This window comes from Triturus cristatus, chromosome 10, assembly GCF_964204655.1.
Source record: "Triturus cristatus chromosome 10, aTriCri1.1, whole genome shotgun sequence".
Taxonomy (NCBI): Eukaryota; Metazoa; Chordata; class Amphibia; order Caudata; family Salamandridae; genus Triturus; species Triturus cristatus.
Genome location: NC_140593.1, coordinates 922,114,006 through 922,136,202, shown reverse-complemented (window position 1 = coordinate 922,136,202; position 22,197 = coordinate 922,114,006). Strand labels below are relative to the sequence as shown.

The window sequence follows — 22,197 nt, the reverse complement described above, 5'->3', positions numbered from 1 at the left end:
CATGTCTTCCACCCAAGAATCTACCACAGACACTCAATGAGCACTGGGCCCTTCCACCACTCATCGGCCTTTCTAAATGTGGTAACTGTGTTGTATGTCAGTTTATCATTGAAAGCAAGGAATTTGTATTTGATGCCATCAGAATTTTCATAGAACGCTTTTCTAATTGTAACACTTCTAATGTGATTTATGCCATTTTTTTGCCCACGAAACATGATTTATATTGGCCAAACCACACAAAAAGTGAGAGTTCGCATCTGTCAACACCGCAGCCGCCTTCGATGTAAGGTCGCAAATGCCCCACTTGTGGACCATTTCTCGTCAAAAGGACACACAGAAGTCAATATCCGTTGGCAAGTCATTAATGTGGTAAAACCACCACCAAGAGATGCTGACATCAAACAACTCCTCAACACAGAGGAACTGAAGGGGATTCTTTGCACCAAGAGTCTTTACACAGGTCTGAATCAAATGGAGGACTGGACAACTCATATTTGACTCCTAACAAGCGTCCTTAACAATATTGTACTATATTAATTTCTAACAAGCTTCCACAACAACATACAGTATTGTATAATTGCAAATCTACTATAGCACCCAAAACTTTACTTCACCTTCTAAGTTATGCTTGCACCCTATGCCTTGTGATTATGGAATTTTAGTCTCTCACCTATGCAATAACCCGTCAATATGCTGTTTTGAAGCCAATTGTGTTTTCTAATCTGCCATCTTGCACTTGATAAGCTATTTATAATAAGCAACCAGATGCTGTCTGAGAAGGATATTCACATTGTATATTGCCTCTCATTGTATAGGCTCTAACAATCCCACCTCATGTTTTCTCTCTACTGCACCATTACTCTATCTGCTTGAATAACCTCTCCCAATATGGCTGCGATCTTTTATATTTCCTCACAAATACAGTGAGTTGCACGTGCTCCGAGTAGGTCATCACGCTAATCACCCAGAACCCCTTGCGCTTTATACCAATTCCTGCACCGCCATCTCCAGCGCTCACAGCACTCAAACGTTGTCATTCTGCCTGGAGATTCTTCACTATCGCAAAACACAGTAAGATTTTAGATATAGGTGGGGCTATTATTGATTGACAATAGGTCAGAATAGTAAACAACTCGTAATACAGCGTTTACTCCTACAAGTTCGCTCCCTTTCAGACGCAATGATTTATCAGTCCGCGATTAGCTGGATGAGTATGTAACTGCTTGCCCACTCCCTACTACCATTTACGGCTGATTGAGTCTCATACTGTCATTGTTTATCTACCTAGATGGCGGTCCACATTGCCAATTACGTCTGAATATAAATTGCAGGAGGACCACCCTCGTACCTACTGTGGGCGATGGCCTGAATTGGTAAACCTGCCTAATTAAGTACTCACTCGTTGATCATACCACTATGCATGATCCTTAATTAGTTTCTGATAAAAGCTACCACTACATGGATAATCCACATTGGAATTCTGCATTAATACAACCCCCTCAAGAGTACAGCTAATATCATGCCCCACAATTAGAGCATGCCAATTATTGATCATCACTTTACGAGTTACCAGGATTCCTCCTTCTCCCTCTAATTTTCTGCATCTGCTTTTTGTCCCTGCCCCAACAGGCATCGTGCTCTAGTCCTGAAGATGATCCCAATAATGTGTTGAAGGGATCGAAACATCGTCGACTTTTAAGCGCTCTTAATACAACCTTATAACTGCATCTGTATGTGCTAGAGTGCGTCAATGTATATTGTTTGCTGGCCCAACTGATGTATATATTTTTTGGCTGTGCTCCATGTAATGCTTCAGTTTTTTCCTTTCTTTGCTGTGCATGTCCCCACATGTATGTTGGTTCTTTAAATTCTTCATATTAAATGATTATGTCCAGTTGGACAGCCAAATATAGACATCATTGCATTTCTATCTAAAAAAATCCTTCTAACATTGAGTTCTAGTTGGGAATTCATTTTGTAGGCCTTAGGACTCAGTGCACTTTGCCACTGTTAAATAGTTGAATCGGCTTATACCCAATTGGCATATTTAATTTGCATATAAGTCCTTAGTAAAGTGGCACTACATTTGCCCAGGGCCTGTAAACTAAATGCTGCTAGTGGGTCTCTGCAGCACTGATTCTGCCATCAGTCCTTTAAACATGTCACAGGCCTGCCATTGCAGAGCCTGTTTGTGCTATTTAAACTGCCATTTTGACCTGGCAAAGTAAACCTTTTGCCAGACCGATACCTTCCTTTTTAATACATATATGTCACCCCAGGGTAGGTGCTGGACAGCCCTGAGGCAGGGCGCAGTGTATTTAAAACGTTGGACAAGTACTTTTAAGTTGTACATGTCCTCGCAGTGAAAAACTCTTAAATTTGTTTTTCACTACTACAAGACTTTTCTCTCCTGTAGGATAACATAAGTAGTGACTTATTACCTTTTATAAGTGTAATTTGCAAAGGGGAAGAGATGACCAGATCATGTTTGTTGTTCCTGGAATCCTAATGTAAAACCCTAGCTTATGGTGATGTCAGATAGTAAAATAGAATTCTGAAAATGACACTTTTATAAAGTTGACATTTTCTTGCATTAGCCATTTGGTGCCTGCCTCTGGTCACATAACTGGATGTAGTTGGCAGTTGGGCTTTGTGTATTCCTGCTAGACCGCCATGCGCAATGGGAGCATAGGTGTGACTGGCAGGATGGGAGAGAGGAGCTAGTCCGTGTCTTTTCCCCACAAAAAGGGTTGCATACTCCCTGTAGTAAGTCTGGAGCCAGGGCAGTGAAGGAAGTACATCTGCGCACTTCAAAGGCATGCCCCTGGAGCTTCTCCCCCTTCAAAGGAAGAACTGTGTATTAAAGAAGGACCTCAGACACCACCACTTCAGTACACCACTGGACCTGTGGATATTCTACCAGGAAGAATGACTGCTATGCTGTTTCACGGACTGGCACTCTGCTGGACTGCTGCTCTTAAGGAGCTACTGCCCTGCTACACTGGCATGCTACCTTCTGCTCTCTTGCCTGTGGAAGAAGAACTGAACCTGCAACTTCATTTTGCACCCATGACTCTAGAGTGACTCAAAGGCCTAGTTACTTGCCTCCTGATCTGAGCCTCATGGACATTAAAGGCTTTCCAACAGCTCCTGGACCTATCTGCAGCAGGTTCCTGACCAGCAAGTGGTACCTCTCAGGTTCTGTACCTTGGTGTGGTTCAAGAGTTATTGAAATCAAGCTTTTAGGCTCTTCGCGATCGTGAACAGGCCCATTTGTACTGCAGCTGCTAGCAACAAAAATCAGCAAAAGCAGCCACCAGGCCATCTTTTTACCCAACAAGCATCGATCGCCCCTAGAGGACCGCTAACGTGAAGCTCCAGCCCACCTATCTGTGATGCCTGACCTGCTCTTTGTACCACGCCGACCAATGCCAGCAATTCTCTCCTTTCTCCCTCTGACCTTCGCCAATGCTAATGGAAATCAGCACAAGCCTTGAGAAGGTGAAACGTCAGCAAGAGTAATCTGGGACTATATCCAACTTGCAGCTCCATCGACTTCAGCCTGAACTTTTGACTATTACTTGGTCCAGCATGACCAGATAGCTGCGGTTGGCACTTTATGATTTTAGGCGCTATCTTACAGTTTATTTATTTTTTTAAATCATAACTCCAGTTCTGCAGGTTGTTTTTTTGACATGTTGGTCTTGTTTGTTTATTAAGTTTCTCTCTAATTTTCTGACATAGCGTGGAACCTTTTGTGTTGTGTTTTCACTTTTTTACTGTTTGAGATATTACACAAATAATTTACGCATTGCCTCTACGTTACAGCAGACTGGTCTGTGCCAAGTTACTGGGGGGTTGTGCACAGGTTAATTTAGGGTTTGCTTGTGCCGTACCCTGACTAGGTCTGAAGTTGTTGCTTGTCCAAAGCTCACACCCTAGTCAACCAGTAACTCAATTTCTAACACCTTTTGAATTCTTTTCCTTACAAAGGCAGAGTGCAATTTTAGCCTACCTAATTCCACTTTGACAAAGCAAATGCAGCACTGGATAACTGTTTGAAACGTTCCCTCTTAAATTATTGTCCACTGATGCCCAAACAGAAGTACAGCAACCAGATCACTTTCTACACTACACTGATCTTCACACCTGCAGGAAAAACATCAATGGTGTTCCATTTGAGTTATCCACGGAACCAACAATTGCTTCTCACAACACTCTCTACTCATAGGAACATGACTAGTGGTGTGGGATATATGCAATTTTATTTGGAAACTAGGCCTACTTTTCATCAATTTTAATGTAGTAAATGAAATACTTTTCACCGGTAACTTAAGTCACTTGTCTTAAAAAGTATACCTCAAACAAAAAAGTAACAACCATTACCGACAGAAAACTGGTTCTAAAACAAAATGTGTTTAAAAAAAAATGTTTTTCAGCAATTTTTTTTTTTACTAAAATCAGTTTCCTGCTGACGAAAATAATGCAAAATTTTACATTATATGAAATGGCAACACATTTGCATATTTTACGTTGGCTAATAGTCACTACGCACAATTACTCCAGATGTCAATAATTTCAGCACTCTAATGATCACAGAGAACATTGTTAATACTCCTGTTTGTTTTGCTTATGTTGCTTATGCTCTGTGTTGCAACCTTGGCTTTTACTAGGCCGAGGAATTTTTGGAAATGGCCCCCACAACACCTTTGAATTCTTAAGTGGACGGAGTGCCATGGTTTGTCTAATGACTTTATACTTTATTAACAACATAAATATTTTTATGCTCTGACAACCACTGTGTATTTCTTTCACTCTTTTAAACACAGCTAGAAGATATTTTCTTTCAACCCATCATTTTATAGGCGGTCACAGGAGCTTCTTGTTCATTTCAGATGCTCTGTCTTTCAAAATGAATGTGCAAATTCCATTAATCCCAAAGCTGTTAGTGCGTGGGGATTGATTTGAGCTCAGGTCAAAGATTTGTCAGATGTACTCTGCAGTCAGGCCTATGGATTGTCAAAATAATTATCATGGAGAACTGGAATCCCTCTTCCAGCCAAATGATCTTTGATAAGACCATGGGAAAGGGCCAAAAGACCAGATGGTCTAGGATTTTGGATGCAGCACTTTTCATAAAGGATGTGAGAAAATGTCATTTTTTGAGGGATGTAGAAGATAGCCAGCCCTATTCCATTAATAACTGCAATTTGTAACAAAACTGAATGTTGGAAAAGGTTTTGGCATCGGGCCAGCTGTGTTAAAGGACTCCTTCACCAGGAATTCTCTAGATCTGCATAGCCCTAAAGGTGTCCCACCTGATCTGAAGGAACATGCACATGTTTCTTGGAATGAAACATCAGAAAAGTTCATGGAAGAAAGTACCGAGCCTGAGCAAGAAATGATAATAATAATGATTCATAGAAAATAAATACAGTGTCATCCAACTTTTATTTTATAGCTGTTATGAAGATATTTTATGAATTTATGCTTTTGATAAAAGAGATCTATTGTTCAAAACACATTACCAAAGCAATAAATGGTAACTCTTGCATCCTTCAAAAATGAATAATATGACAATAAAAATAACAAAACAACAATAACAATAGCAACAACAACAAAATAATATTAATTTTAACAACAATAATAATAATAGCAAAAATAATAAAACAAAATTGTTGCCCGCTCTACAAACTGAAAGAACACTGGATGCACTTGTTTTCTCCACTCTGTTTTACCAACAGCTAGGAAACTGTGGTGAAACAGAGAGGACAAGGGAATGTGAATTAAGTGCAAAAACGGCTCGTGCCAGCAATTCCTCAAAAGACAAAATCTGTTGTGACTCAGCAGCATCCCTGTTTAAATGCAACTTGCACTAAAAGAATTACTATCCAGTATTGATTTTTTTTTATATGTAAGTCCATGTAAACTGGAGTTTCTTGGAACTACTGAAAACATAACCGGTATAAAGAACAGTACAGAGAGAGACTAAGGAGCTAAAAAAATGTTAGAGTTTTTTTTTCCAAAAATGAGGGAAATAAGAGAAGGAGCAACAAAGCCAGATTATTACTCAATTTGAGGGTCAGCCACTGAGATAGCCCTATCACCAAAATTGACTAATCTAGTTCTTGCGATTTGTAACAAAAATGAATCTGTTTAGTAAAAGTACATGACGGGTCATGCAGCTAAAATTTCTCTTTCAAGAAAGAAGGGGCATTGAAGTGAAAAATACTATGCAGAATTATAATGACTTTGAAATTGATTATTTTCTTTATTGGAAATCCGGGTAGAGGTTTAGGTATTGAAGTATTATGTTTGTGTCACAAACTCCATTGACTGTCATGCTCTGAACATATTGAAGACGTTGAAGACATTTGTTGGACAAGTTCCAATATTTTTTTTCATAATCTACACGTTTGAACGGCTAATGCAGCATTTATTTGTTGCTCTGAGTTAATGTAGGGAAGAATATTCCTGAGCTGTTTCATCTGCCAAAAACAGGATCTCGCTACTTAATGTGTTGATGCTCGGGTGATAGTTGAGCATGTTTACAGATACTCAGATCTTGTACAAATGGCAAAGCGTAGGAGGTGAATCTACGGAGATTGGCGGGAATCTATTTTTCTAAAGTTTCTTAGTTTCCAGAAGCACAAATTTATTGAGATTCAGGTTTTGAAACTTAGAGACCATCTACTTTTGGATTCATGCAAAAACAAAGGGAATTGGAATTATTAGGGTAATGGCAGGCCATAGAGTCCCTAGGTTCCAACAATTAGAAAATCATCTGTGTGTGGTCAGAATATTCGGAATATTATTTAAATGGGTGAAGCTAAATGGCCTGGGTGCATCAGGACATGCATGTTTCTTGGAACCTGATCAATTGAATTGAATGTTCAATGGTGTTGCAAGTAGCACATAAATCTATATTATGTTGGACAAGAAGAAATTGTAGAACTAGTCACATAATTCCTGTGATGAAGTTGTGCTTGTATTAGGAATTTGGGGTGCTGAGAGTTTGAGAGTAATATGAAACAGTTCCCTCACCAGTGTAGCCCCTTACCAAATGTCACATTTACTGTGTATGTTGCACTGGGTAATATACTATGGTCTCATTAATGTTAATATTACACAATCTCACCGTTGTACTTAAGACATAAAAACATTTCATATCAACTATGTTTTGTATAGATTATGAGCGAAATATAACTGCAAGAATTGTCTGATGTCTCAACTAGCTGGTTGTATTTGTATTGATAGCAACTAGAATCTATACATTCTTATGAAATGTGCATATTTATTGTTCCTATTTGTAAATATTTGTCTCTGATTATTTAGTAGGGGTGGGCTTAACTCATGTATTTCTTTGTAGAATAATCATGCAGAATTAAGGAGGAATTCCAAGAGATTCAGGAGAATTATGCAAGAAGAGTAATTGTGTGTTAGCACTGTTTATAAGCACAAAAATGCCCCCTTACGTCCAAAACAGACAGAGCTAAATGCAACAGAACAAAGCGAGTGCAAGCAGCTGCTCGTGGTCACTAAATGTGTTTATGCAGTAGGATATTTCCCCCCAAATTAAGTGAAGATGTGTAATCGTGTAATTATCAGCCATTCTTACATCAAAGAGTATCACATACTTACCTAAATTACTCTGATTAGTCTGTAGTGGCTAAAATTCTGTCCAGGCCTACTATTGAGTAGTGGCCTAAGCCTTCATACCAACAAGGATAGGTTACCATTTCATTTCAAGTGAGTAATTTCAAACTTTTCTCACAAGTACATTTTGAAGGTCAATTTTAAAGATATTCTTCAAAAAATTGCATATAGTAGGCAATCTGCGAGGACTTCTTTCTGTCATTCAAAAATTAAGTTATAAGAACCGATTTATTTTTTATCTGTATTCTTGCACTTCACTGATTTTATTGTCATGGGTGATAATGGTAGCTTTGACATGTGGAGGTGTTATTCTAACGTTGTGTATATAATTGTGTACAAATGCCAGAAGCACTACATGGGCAGTACAATTTACATCCTCAAAGATCGCATCAGCGAACACACATGAGCACTTAAACAAGGGGATGTGAGATACCCGATGGCAACTCATGCCATGAGTTGCAAAGCCCAAGACCCTTTAAACAATTCTCTTTTTTTAGAATAGAACATGTCCAACCCAACCAAAGAGGTGGGGATAGGGAACTCCTACTGTGCCGCACAGAAGCCACCTGGATCATGAGATTGAAAGCGTTTGAGCTCGGTCTTAACACAGACCTTGAGTTACAATTTTTTCTAGGGGACTAATATAAGAGAGCAGGACCGAGAGCATATGTTAGTCATCAGCACTTGTCAGTCAATACCACTTTTGTACACCAATGACACATCTCAATGTAAGTCACGCGTTTTTCAGCAGCATGAGCTATTGTACACCCCCATAGCTCACGGCAGACATGGTTCGGAGAGATTTACTCCCTAAACATTTGGTTGAGACTTCTGCGTAATATGGCTTCTGGTTATTTTGACTATTGACCCACGTAACATCCCTGAACCATGTATAAATAGTGCATTAACATGACTGACTTGTTGACCTATGCAACGCCAGGCTATATAGGTGTTAAGATGAATATTGTAATGCTGGAGACATAATACTGCCATTTCCTCCTGAAAATTGCATATGTTAACATCGCGTCTGTTTACAACTTGAATTTGAATCTGTTTCACAATAAAAATATTTTGTTTTCCCCTGACTCAAGTGTAAGAGAATATTCTCATGTCAGCGATTATGGTACTGAATACAAATATATAGCAATCCTCGCTTTGCCAGTATATCACGCTATACTCTATCCCTTTCACCAGCTCTTCTCTCTCGACGTGTCAGCAGTGACACACGCACACACGCTATACAGAGAAATAGCGTTTTCCGTCCTACTGCACATGCACACATCACTCACTTCCTGGTTCGTTTCTAAACTCAGGTTGATATTACAGCTTTCTGAGCTGTTTTCCTTAAGAGGCGGGCCCACGATGTAACCACACTTTCGGTTATCGCCGCAGGTCCACAGAATCAGCGGCACACTCGCTGCCCCTTACAGACTCCCAGGAGGTAAGAACTTGAATCGACAGTCCCCGTAGCCCCCACACGCTTGCCTACCGCTTCATTTCACATGCCCATTTTTTACCCTGCAAAATCACGCACCCTGAACTGAGCCTTACCCGGCTCTTATTTACCCGTACACTGCATTTTGAAGGCTCCGTGTTTTGGAGGTAAAAAATGTTGGGATATGTCTCAATACACTGTACTTGACGCAACATTTACCTATGCACTGATTTCACTCACAGCCCGTATTAAGTGGCTTGACATGTCTGTGCTCTCGATTTGATATAAATATAAGACACCACATACGCTTGGTTTCTAGTTTGATTGACTCCATCGCAACAACTGGTTTAAAAATAAACGTGGCTATTGCCTCACCAATATTAATGTCTGTACCATACGACCTTCATATAGGGCGGCAACTAGGTTAATGGCCTTCGCAATAGTCATGCCCTTTTCTTCTTATGTCCCTGGGGGCTAATTTACCCCCCTATTTCAGAACCTTATCTGGTTCTATCTCCCTTTCCTTCCCGTAAGGATGCACTAGATAGGCACCTTACTATACTTCTTTATTTCAATTTTGCCTCTTTTTTGTCAACAGTTACACCCCACTGGATACGTAAACAGGTCCATTCATCGCGTTACATACCACTTCTTAGAAGCACCATTCCCAAGACAGCTGGGATGGAAGTATAACCGGCGGAGAGAGGTAAGCCTCCCTTTTCGTTTTGATATTACCATGCGCACGCGGTAGCGCAACCATTGAGTCTATTGCTCGGATTGATGACTTATCCATATTTTTACACACTCTTGTCTTCACAGATCGACCAACTCTCAGCTATCTTGCCTAACAGGTAGGAATGTTCATCCCGGTTATTAGCTTGCATGACCCTGCAACATATCTGTTACACTTTCTCCTTTTTTACTCTCTTTTGTCTTCTCTTCCTTCTCCCTCCACCTTTTGATAGATCGTGTCCTGTTTTTAACTCTGATAGATGTTTTTTGCTATTTTAAGCATTATGAAACTAAGTTTAGACGCCAGTCATCACCATGTTGAGATGCAGTTATTACTGTACAACATGCCTAACTGATATGTTAACAAAGCATTATGTTACTGTATACATTAGAACAATGTTTAGGCCATGCTAGTCATGCCCTACGGGTTCTTTTATAGGTGTTGCACTGTAAAACCGGCATCACAATACTCTGCGTGTACAGCATTCATGTGCCAATTTGTAATGTCTTTGAATGCCCTCTCACTACACTGGCTTTCACCCCACCTGTAGAACTTTATCGCCTTGCAGTGATTGATTACACAATTGAGGGTATGTCACTAAGGGTGTTGTTGCACTAAGTCACATGTCGCCAAGCATCTGCACTTAATATGTAATGTGATATAGTGTCTGATACTATGCCATTGTACATCCTTTAGCCCTGAAGAATTTGTGGGTTTTCCACCCTGACAAAATATGTGTTGGCTGGGCAATCGATCTACATTAAACACAGAGAACACGTGATACTTGGAGTGTGTTTATATATTATCTATTTTACTGTTTTTGTCGTCGTTTTTCCAATATTTCAAAAGTTCAGATACACAGAATTTGCTTTGCATACTACTGCCACATGTACACAGGCCTCTTGTACAAACGTTTGTTGACCTTGTGTCTGTTTTGGGGGTTTAGTGTTATCCCCCCGCTTGTAGCACCATATTTCACTAAGAACCTCTTCACACTGACGTACACATGAGCAGGCGCCATTGCATACCGCATATGATTCAAACCCTTTCTCGCATTCACATTCTAAAAAAGCACAATTATGTCAGAATATATGAATGAATAACAGTGAAGCCATTAAGCATTATTCTCTAGTTTTGTCCCTCTGCAATGCAATGGAATCTAATAGATATGTGCTAGCAGAAAAAGGTGTAGTTTACATGGTGATTTTAAAATTTCAGAATGGATTGTTGGCCTGATGGCATTTGCAAAACATTTTTAGTTTACCTAGCCATGTTTTAGTTTTGAACATAAATGTCGAGGAAACTATATGCTTCAACTAGAACTCTAACATTAGCAGTGGTTTATTCTGCTGGATAACTTAAGGCAGAGTGTCACTAGTTTTCAGTTGGAATGCTAATAAATTATGATTTCTGGACCATTAAGATGTTTGTCTCGTGTTCCCTACAAATTGCTAAGATGTTGAAATGAAGCATTATAACTAGCAAGAATATTTGAAAAGAATATATATTTATCAAACTGGTTGGAAAAAAATGTGACATCTCTTAAAACCAAGTAAAATAGACGGTAGCTTAATTTTTTGTAGCTCTATCAATCTTTGAAGTCTGTTAATTTAACTTTTTTTAAAGGCTTGGTCTGCAAATCATGCCATTTCTCTTTTAGATTGTTACATTCCCCTATTCACTCTCCTTGATATAAAATATGTTGTAACAAATTAAATCAAAGAAGTTTGAAATATACTTTTCTGTTACTTGGCACAAATGTGAAATTTCATAAAAACAAATGTTGATAAAGCACTTTACCTGTATTGTTGCCTTGTATCACACCTCCCTGCATTTGTCTCTCTTAGTTTGGTAGCAAGCACTCTGACAATATTGATAAATAGAATAAAATTTACCTGGAAATGTAAAAACAGAGACATAAGGAACAAAATAAGAAACAGTTGCCATTATTGTGGAGAACATACTCGATTAATCTAACCATTGCTCATTACCTTCATTTAGATGAAACATTTTGACATCTCCATATCACAATCCACTCAGTTGGCATTACAAACCTCCACCCACTGTTCTAAACTTTAAAGGCCCTTGTGGCTTCTGTTCATCATTCCTTGTCACTGTTTTACCTTTATGCACATCTTTAAACTCCCTTGTCGAATTGCATTTATTCATTCAAATGTTTGTCTTATTACCATGCTCAATCCTTTCCCATGATTTATTTACTCATATTGTTGTCTGAATGTAAAATCATGTTTCAGTTATTCAGTTATTAGAATAAATGGACTCTAGTAATTCAATTAACACATAATTTTGTTAATGCAACGAAAGGTAAAGTTAGTAAAGGTGCCATGTTTCTGATTATGGAGTATGAGGACAAGGTTAAGGAAGTTCAGGATTTCAAGGTGACTACAGTGACAATTTTTAGTTTTTCCAAGGAAAGTAGGTGGTCGTTTGAGACATTTTATCCACATATGGGAGAGTATTACTCGAGACCCATGGGTTCTAGAGATGATTCAGGGATTCAAGATAGAATTTGTGGAAGTGCCAAAGCAAGTACGAAAAACAGGAACATTAATTTTGAGCAGAGGTCAACAGTCTGCTTTAGATGGAGAGATGAGGATAATGTTGGAGAAATTAGCATTTTTTTCAGTAGGGGAGGAGAGCAAGGTATTTGTCAGTAACCTGTTTCTGGTTGAGAAGAAAGACAAGGTTTGGAGGTGTGTGATAACTCAGAAGGAGTTGAACAGATTCTTTGTTTACAGGCCTTTCAAGATGGAAGGTATATATCTATTAAGAGACATGGTGTGGAAGGACTAGTGACTGGTAAAACTGGATCTAAAAGATGCATATTTTACGAGTCTAATGGAGAGGATTGGTCAATCATTTCTTCAGTCCAGATGGCAGCAGGAGCTATACCAGTTTCAGTGTCTACCCTTTGGCTTATCATCTCCTCAATGGTGTTCACCAAAGTAATGAGGGCAATAAGATCTTAACAGAGAGAGAGATAATCGGATGATTATTTACCAGAGCTACATTTTTGGTGATGAAACATTTGAGTTTAATTTTTAAGAGTAGGTATTGGTCCGTTTGACCACTTCCTGCTCTTAAAAAACACATTTACAAACATTCACAAAAGGGAAGGGGTCCATTGTGGGCCCCTTTCAATTTGCGAATGGGCTACCACCAAATTGATTGTGGTGGTAAAATGCGAATGCTTTGCTACTGAAATGCCTCAAAAAATATTCATGCATACTACTGAGATTAGGTATTAGTAAGGGATTCCCTCAACACGCCCCTTCCTAATACTGAATCACAAACCCAAATTGGGATTCTGTAACAGGTTAGCAAATTTCTCTTTGGATTTGATGCATGTCAAAAAGCCTTTTGCATTATCAATCGTTTGCGACCTCAAAAAGGCTTCATATATGTTTGAATATTGGGGTCAGCTCAACATACTTTGATTCTAGGTAAATCATTTAATATCCCCGTGACGTAAGAAAAAACATTGAATGTGTCTTTGTGTAATGCAACTGGTACTCATGTAAAGCACTCCAATACCTTAGGTTTGAGTTTGCACTGTAAAAAACTTTAAAAAACAGAAGAAGATGACATACAGATGCATTGAACCCATGCTAAGGCTGTGTGCTGGACAAAAAAGATGCCTCTTAGTAGCAATGAAATGCCCCTCTAAAGAGGAAGTGGTAAATGGGATGAAGACTTGAGGCATGCCTTTTACCTATGCCCTCTTTTCTCTGTGCCGGCTGAGTCTGTAGTCTCGAACAGCAAGTGTTTTAGACAGTGTCGTAGCATCTACCATTCCCTGGTGTCATCTTCAGTATTCATTGGTGCCCAGAGTCAGACTGGCCTACCAAGTAATCTTGCAGTGCCAGTAGAGCTGGTCCGACAGGTCAGTGTGTAGGCCTTTTTCTTCAGTCGCCCATACTTTGCAAACACACATACAACGTATCTTTAAAATAGCATAACTGTCCTGATTTGCAGAATGTGGGCTAGTATTTTAGCTATCTGATTTGTTAATGGGAGGCACTTTTATTTTGGTGCACAGTACTATTTTCTGTCCCAACGCGACCCTGTTGTTGTCTCAAGGTAACAAAGGGAGTCATCAAATTTCATTTGCAGGCACAATTTACTTTTAACTTGGAGTCTCGCACAACAAATGCTCAAACGTGTAATGTCGCCTTCCTTTGAGCAGAAAATGAGTTATGAATTGATATTTTATGGTGTAATGTGCTTTTCATGCACAGAACATTCTCGCACTTTAAATGTTTCAGGGCTTTAGTCTCCACTTTTGGTGTAGCTGCATCTGAATGCAGATTGAAACTGAACAATATTTGCCTTGCGAATAATGGCAGCCTCCCTCCCCTTCAGCAAATTATGCAGTCTAACATAACGAAATTGCAGTTTTTTATTAATCAACATATAGCACACTGTTAGAATATATTTTTAACAAACACATTAATTGCCCCTATAAGATGCAATTCCAACTGGTAGCTTGTTTTAAATGACTTCTGTCCTAGATTTCTGAATAGTTCCCAGTTTTTGCTTGTTACATTTGCAGATATAGCTCTCTTAACAGGCCTTAATTCTCTGGCTTCTTGCTCTGAATGAGAGGATCAATTTTTCTGTCAGGTGTTGAGGCGTTTCTAATCCTGCACTGATAAAGGCTAAACATACAATTCATATTCATTTTCTCATACACATCCAGACACATAGTAGTGAAACAAGAAACACAAGATTATAACAAAGGACTATGACTAATGAAGTAAAAAAACATGGCGGCATATTTGCAAGCCCCTAACACCACCGGAACATCACTTTTTTTTAAGCTCCAGTGGCGTTGAGCCATTCCCCATATTTACAAGGTGGCGCTGAGCACTTTAGCTTGGCTTAACGCCATCTTGTAAATATGCCCCCACAGTCTACTGTGGCAAAGGGGCAGGCAATGGGTGTTGCAGTGGCTGTTCCACGGCAAAACCCATTGCTTTTTGATACTGCACCAGATTCACAAGGCTGGCGAAGTGCAAAAAAAGGACAGGTAATACCTGGTCTTAGAATGGGGATACAAGGGAGAAATGATTAACTTCTGAGGCACACATAAAAGAGCAGATCACCATTATTGATTGTTTATGTGCAGGAAGGTGTCCCTTCCTGCACATAAACAATACCTCCTGCAGCGCAGACACCCTTGCAACATGGCGCAAGGATGCCTGTGCTGGCACTAGGCAGCTTTTATTAGCACTAGGGCAAAAAACACAGGGGTGTGCCACATTTTTGTAAATACGGCACATCTCTGCATTTTGAAAAAGTCACAAAAACAAGAAACACAGTGAAAAAGTAACTGTCGCTTGAATGAAATTGCACTTTATAAACCTGGAAGGAAACACTAAATTTTGATTTTGAAAGGAGATATAAAGTGAACCACATACATTTAGGCAGATTGTTTCCACATGTTCACTTTGGAAGATCTGAATCCGCTTTGTTTATGTAGGAGAACATGCAGTTTATAATTAAAATCGTTTTCAAACCGCCTCCAAAAAAATAGCAGACACTGTTACCCGGAAAGGGGTGTGGTCTGATACTTGACATCTGTAAAGAGCTTGTTAATTTGACCCCAGCAACGTAGCCGCAACATAGCCGCTCTCTGTGTCATTCTGAGCAGATCCAAGCATCTACTTCCACCTCAGGTTACTGAAGTTGGAGCTGTGCTGAAATTGTTGAGAAATGGTTTGGCTAGAGGCACTCGACCATAAAAAGAACTTATTGTTAAATAAACACTGTCAGTCCAATGCTTCCAGAAAAAGACTGAAGATAAAAGAGGCTGCACAGAAGAATGATTACTAAACATAGCGTGTTCCAAATAAATATTAGAGGGACTTTATGAGAAGAGCTTGCTCCTCGATAAAATTATTAAAAAAGCATATGGTTTCAGAAATGAGAGAACAAGCATTGAAAATGCAATAGGTCTCGCCTTTGATTAAGTTAAAGCCATTTGCTTTGCTAATGGTATTGTATAGCAAAGCAAATGGCTTTAACTTAATAAAAGGCGAGACCTATTGCATTTTCAATGCTTGTTAAAATGGTATCCCTGCCACGTTTGTTATACCGGCGGCAGTCCTTTCCATACAACATCCCCCCTTCATGGTGCAACACAACTAAATGCGATCCTAAATAGGTTTTGGTGGCAAGGAGGGGCGATCCGGGACGCACTCCACACGTGCACACAATCAACCTATTGCAGCGGCAGATATACATGCATATTACTCTGACTCTCATCTCCTGGTAGTTAACGAGTGGTGGTACGGGTCTCAGTCTGATCCAGCGTACACAGTGGAGCGGATGGCAATGACGGACACTGCCTTGCAGAAACTTCTTTAGCTGTTATGAAATGATCAAATTAAGTATGCTATGTCTTTAGCGTCATATGTAATGTATTTGCCGGGCTCTGCCCACTCTGTACCTTTAAAAATGAATAAAACTTGTAGTGAAAAAAAATGTTTCGTTTGCCGACAGGTAATTTTAGCTGTTCACACATTGGATCCCACCACAAAGCACTTATCAAAATCACCTCTACTTGGCTAACAATTTAAAAAGATCTGCGACAAGAGCTTCTAAATTGGGAGCCACACAGAGAAAATTGAACATCTAGGCCGAAAGAGTAGCAGACCCTATTACAAATCTTGCAACTTCGATTGGTGAGGGTCTTGCGTCCTGATCACTGAAATGTCAAACTGTAGCATAATAGGGTCTTTTAGTTAAGAACAAAAACGCATAAGTATTCTCCATAGGGCTCGTTATATTCTAGTGTATGTGGTGTGTAATGAGCTTATAATAATTCCCTCTCATTCTCAATTAGTGGTGGTGACAATATAATCATTGAAATTCTGTCCAATTTATCAGGACAAGGACTCTAAGACAGCACAATCTCCGAGAACTCGCTTTGCTTACGGGAAAAGTAAATTAGTTGCCAATGAACAGAATATTACATTTGTTTACATCTCGTTGCAGCAACAACAAGAACAAAACCCAAACTTCTGAGCAGCATTGCCATTAGGCATGCTTTCAAAATTAACTCACTGTTCATTGTACTTGGACATAGCTCATAGAAGGAGCAGTTCTAGCGTGTCAGGGTCCGAATAAGAGAAACCCAAAGCAGGAGAGAAGTTCTTCATATTAGTCAAGGGTGCGCATGTGGACCAAAAAGATGACTTGAGGATGCCAAGATGATCTAAAACATTTGCGCGACTTATTTCCAAATATGCTGATGGCTTAGCTCATGTTACGGCTTTAGTGCCTAGCTAGCCAGAACCTTGGCTAGGCTCTGCTCGCGTCTCCCTATATATTCTTCTGCTCGCCCAACTCCTGCAAAAACTACTAAGGTTTAGTACTGCGACACATACAAAAATAGTAAATGTTCGTTATTTTGAGTAGAGGTGGATGAGCCACTGGAAGCTCGAACCAGGCTCGAGACTGAAGCATGGCACAGGCTCAGCTCGGGGTCCTGTTGGAACCTCAAGCCTATATCAAGCTGCACTTTCATGTGGCTTCTGCCAGCCATGCTCGCTCTACCCTCACCCAGAAAGAGGTAAACAAAGCATTAACATATGAGGTACAAATGAGAGACAAACAGACAATGTTTTGGTGCCTTATTTGTCCAAAGTAAAACCAGAAACCTGCATTGATCGCTGCTTCCTGCTTAACTAAATTGTGTGATCTTGGGCAAATATTTTTTTTGACTGATCCTTCTTATTCTTCACTCTCACAAATGAAAGCGCCTACATATACATGCGTGTACAACACAAGCCGTACGAAAACGTATTGTGTTTGAACTAATAGAGAATAATGTCCCTCTATCTGTAAGAACACATCAGTCACATTTATACACCTGTCAACACACAAAGACACTTGCGGAGACACACACAAACACGCCGTCTGCATGAAACACCGTGCACGAATCGTCCCAGTGTCAAAAGTATAACTTCAAGTGAAACTGAAGACGAAGAACACAGCTGCTACCAGCCTTTGCAGAGTCACCCACACGCACAACTGAATCGCATTGAAGACATCTCAGGGGAAGTGAAGGGCCAGCAAACACCAATTCGTCGCTCTGGTTCAGAATCCAATTTGTAAACTAGTGTGCCTGATAAACAACCTACCATGCCAATCACTTACGAGCATTACGTTTTTTTTAAACACTATAATTATGATTTTCGTGTATAACATACAATACAAACTTTACATAATGCACCGAGGCACTCCGGTTTATTTTTGCCAGACAAGAGACGTGGGTCAGAGGAAGACACGGGTAATTTGGGCAGGATCACACAACGCCGAGCAACAGCAACCAACTTGCGAACCCAGTTCTCTGGTTCCGAAGAGTGCAGTTTAATTACCAAATTAATGTGCTCATAACCACACAAAACCAGACACACTGTATTTTTGGAAGACACGAAAAGTGAGGGTAGTTGCGTAAATGAATTACTCAGGTCAAAGCTTCCTCATGCACCCTACTCACTGCCGGCCAACACGTGGCGTGGCCCCCAGTGACCAGAGACAAACCTTCCACTGAGTGACTGACAATAAACCTGCGAAGCACGTACACATATCCACTGGGTCCGTCCACACCAATAGTACAGAAAATCATAGAGTACATACTAGTTCACATAATACAGAAGCAAGTGGCCACCAAAACTGGGATCCAGACTGCGAACCTGTGGTGTGAGGCCGCACTGTCAGGAGCAGCAGGAGGCAAGGTCGCGCAGATGAGGAGACTGACTGGCAGCAGCGGATTCAGAAACAGAGCATCAATGAAGTGAGACTAACCGGGGGCCCAGAGAGGAATGTGCGACATCTGTCAGCTCTGCTAGGGTTCTGAGCAGGCAGCTTAAACACTCCGAGGTGGGGGTCGCGAGGGGCATGTGTGGGAGATAGAAGACCGACCCGGCCAGTGCACGCTCACACCACCATGGGTTAGACGCGCTGAGAGGGGGGCCCGTTCCAGCGAGCGTGCAGCGCGTACCACATCATGTCACTGCTGCGCACAAGAGCAAATAGCGAGCGCTGATGGGCAGCACTGTGTGTTATAGAGCAGGCTAAAGAGTACCGAGATGACGCCGCTGGATAACAAGCAGCAGCTGATGACTTGGCTCGTGTTACGGCTTTAAGTGCCTAGCTAGCCAGAACCTTGGCTAAACTCTGCTCGCGTCTCCCTAAATATTCGTCTGCTCACACATCACTATCAGAAATAGCAACGTAGGGTACACATCAGCCAAAAAGCTGCTATCATCCATCCCTGCCAAGAACACCCTCCCCTCTGTCTTTCCTTACCCCTACGAGCGCTCTGTCCTCCAACAGCTTCCTTTTACGGGTGATCTCTGCCTTCAGAATGTCCATCATGGTGCTGCCAGCGAACAGCCAGGTGTCTCATGACCCCTCTAAGCTCCCATAACAACAAGGCTGTAAACACCACGAGCCACAGCAGGGTTCCGCGCTGTGCACATGAAAGGACTGTGGCCTGGAACCCCAAGGGTGTTTGTTGCTTCTGTGCATTCGGGATGTTTCGGCCGTGAACACAGCAAGACGTCCTGCGAGCTTGGGGTTGTGTCCTCACAGCAGCAGCGATCCTTCGAGTAAAACGCTTTCAGCTGCTCGGCCCTCTTGCCAATTTATGAGTTTTGTCTCAGAAGAGAAAGGCTTCATAAACAACAATGTTCAGATCAGATTGTCTCATAACTAAAGATGCACCGTGTTGTAATATAAATAGCTACAGGGCTGGCCAAATGCTTGCAAAGGAAAACAAGAAGGCAGACTGAACAAGCGCTCGCCAAGCAGCCACGGTTTATTTTTGCATCGCGCTTTTAAAAGTGAAAGCGAGATGCACAAATAAACACGCGGCGATGCTTGTCTTTATGGGGCCATGTGTTTCAAACACATGGCCCCATGAAGATAAGAAAGCTTTTGCGATGGGAGTAAGGCAGACGAGCCCGTCCAAGTGGGCCGTCTGAAAAATTGAAAAGTCTACGTCACAAAGTGCTCTTTCCCAATTGCTGGCCACCATTTAGCATAAACGGTGACGCCAGCCAATGGGAAGAGGGGCGGGGCTTGAAGCCCTTTACAGAATTCTCTCAGAATCATTAAATCTCGCTGAGCGAGCTGAAAACAGATGGCACACTGCAGGCAATTAAAATAGGTGCAAGCAGAGCGGACTAAAACTGTAGTTAGGCACCGCTGAATCGGGACTACAAGGAAGTTAGCAAATGACCAACAGCCAACAGAAAGGGAGATAACAACAACAATACCACAAGTAAGCCAATAGCAAGCAGAAAAACAGATTACATAAAGTTTAAGCCAACATACAGATTACTTTAGGTCTCGCTGAGACAGCGCCTGCTGCGCTGCCAAGGCGAGACCTAAAAAATGACTGTGCAATTTCTGCTGAATTCCTTCTCAGTTGAAGTCATTCCATAAACTTTTTTTTAATGTATTATTCCTTCTTCTATGGCGCCATGACATACCTACCAAATTACTTCTCCTCCCAATTCAATAAGATCCACTGAGTCAAGGTTGGTAGTTTTTTACGAAAAACTCTTCGAGAAATGATATCACCTTGAATCTGACAAAGCTAATAGACTGAATTGTATTTTAAAGATATTTGAAAGGGTGAAAACATTCCCCTCTTTGGTTTTTATGAAAGTAATATGACAGGAAACATGGGTACTCCCAAAAAGTCTGCATACTCATTGGAATCTTGCAGAAAAATAAGTTTGGATGTGAGACAAATTGTGAAATTTGTTTCACATTTGTTTCACTGAACGACATTTTGCAGTATCTGACATCATCACATTTTAATGTAAGGGTATACCTAGAGTTTACAGGGCATGAGGAAGTTCAGCAAGTGGACTGCTTCTGGGAAGAATGTCCCACTCAAGACACTTTCTGCTCCTTAAAGCATTTTCTGCTCGAGCAAGTTTCCCCAGAGCAGAATTATTGAACTTTCATATAATGTAAAATTCATGCATTTCACACGCATATTAGATATTTTGCTAAGACCTTCTTTGGACCTGTTGTAAGGATCCCAGAGAATCTAATTATCATCAATGGTGGAAAGGGAAGTGATTCTATGACCTATCAGTCCACAATGAAGTCCTTCAAAATATCAACCGTATGATAGCGCCAAACTTGACTAGCTGCAAATGAGTGAATATTATGGGTTATTTTTATTGCTGTCACAGTAAACTCTTTTCTGCAGAAAAGTAAACAGAGATCAGTATAAAAACATTTTATCTCGGTATGATAAACATTTTATCTCAATGGATGTTCACAAAATACAAATCACAAGTGGTGGCAAAGTGTGACCTGCCTAATTAATATTAAACAGGCAGATCATTCTGCAACTGCCTGTGAGTTGGGATTTTGTGATCTAACTTGTGTGTACCTATGTCAGTTTAAAAAAAAATTCTCACCAAGTAAGTGCACAATTTGTGACCACTTTTTATTAATGTAATCATTGTATATCAGGCCCCAAGCGATCCTAAATAAAATCGTAAATGAGTAGGAAAGGCGTTCCAGATATAGCAGCCAAGGAGGAAAAGAACTGCCTCCTACTCAGAAATTTCTGTATTTGGAAATGATAGAATTCTGAGATAGGATGAAATGGTTCTTCTTCATGGAAAATATGGTCTTTGGTGGGAAACAAAACTCAATAAATAACATAAAAAATATTACACTTACCTTCCTGGCATGACATCCTCCTCATTTGGGTATTCTCCAGGCAGGAAGGCTCCAACGCGGGACCCAGGAAACTGCAGTAACCAATCCTGGCGCTTCTCGCATGCAGCATGAGAGAAGCACCAGGATTGGACGGAGCAACCTCCTTCGGCCCTCCCGAGGAAACTGGAGACCTATGGTGTCTCTAACCCAGCTGTCTCAGACAGCTGGGTTAGAAAGGTTTAAAAGTGCATGTCTGAGTGGCTGTCGCAAGATGGCAGCCAAAGAGACATGTGCACTTTAAACTTAAAGTGCCCAGCCTATCACTGCTTTCTACTGCTGCCTGACTGGCTGCAGCAGAAAGACCCACCCACGGTCCTGGCAGGAAACGGTGTTTTGAAAAATAAAATGATAATAAATTAACTTTACTTCCATTTTATTTCTCCATCTCTGGGGGCATTTAAACTAATGGATTGAAGCTCTCCCACCTTAATGGAGGAGCTGCCCCTGCCTACCTCATTGACCATTCTCTGCATGACACAGAGTTCCTTGAACTCTATTCACTCTTTGCAAGTAACCAGTATGAATATAAATGTCCAGTATTTGTAACGCACGAACAATTATCCGAAGGTGTCAAGGCGCTGGGGGCCGTCGG

General features: G+C 40.7%; 1 protein-coding gene across 2 annotated transcripts in view; it reads right to left on the bottom strand.

Annotated features, from left to right (window-relative positions):
* The window catches only part of PTH1R (parathyroid hormone 1 receptor), a 622,390-nt gene that overhangs the window by 24,784 nt on the left and 575,409 nt on the right, over positions 1 to 22,197 (bottom strand). For both annotated transcript variants that reach the window (XM_085628749.1, XM_085628750.1), the window contains one exon: positions 11,625 to 11,719. In XM_085628749.1, the coding sequence (XP_085484875.1) occupies positions 11,625 to 11,719 (95 nt within the window). The remainder of the gene's footprint in view (positions 1 to 11,624; positions 11,720 to 22,197) is intronic.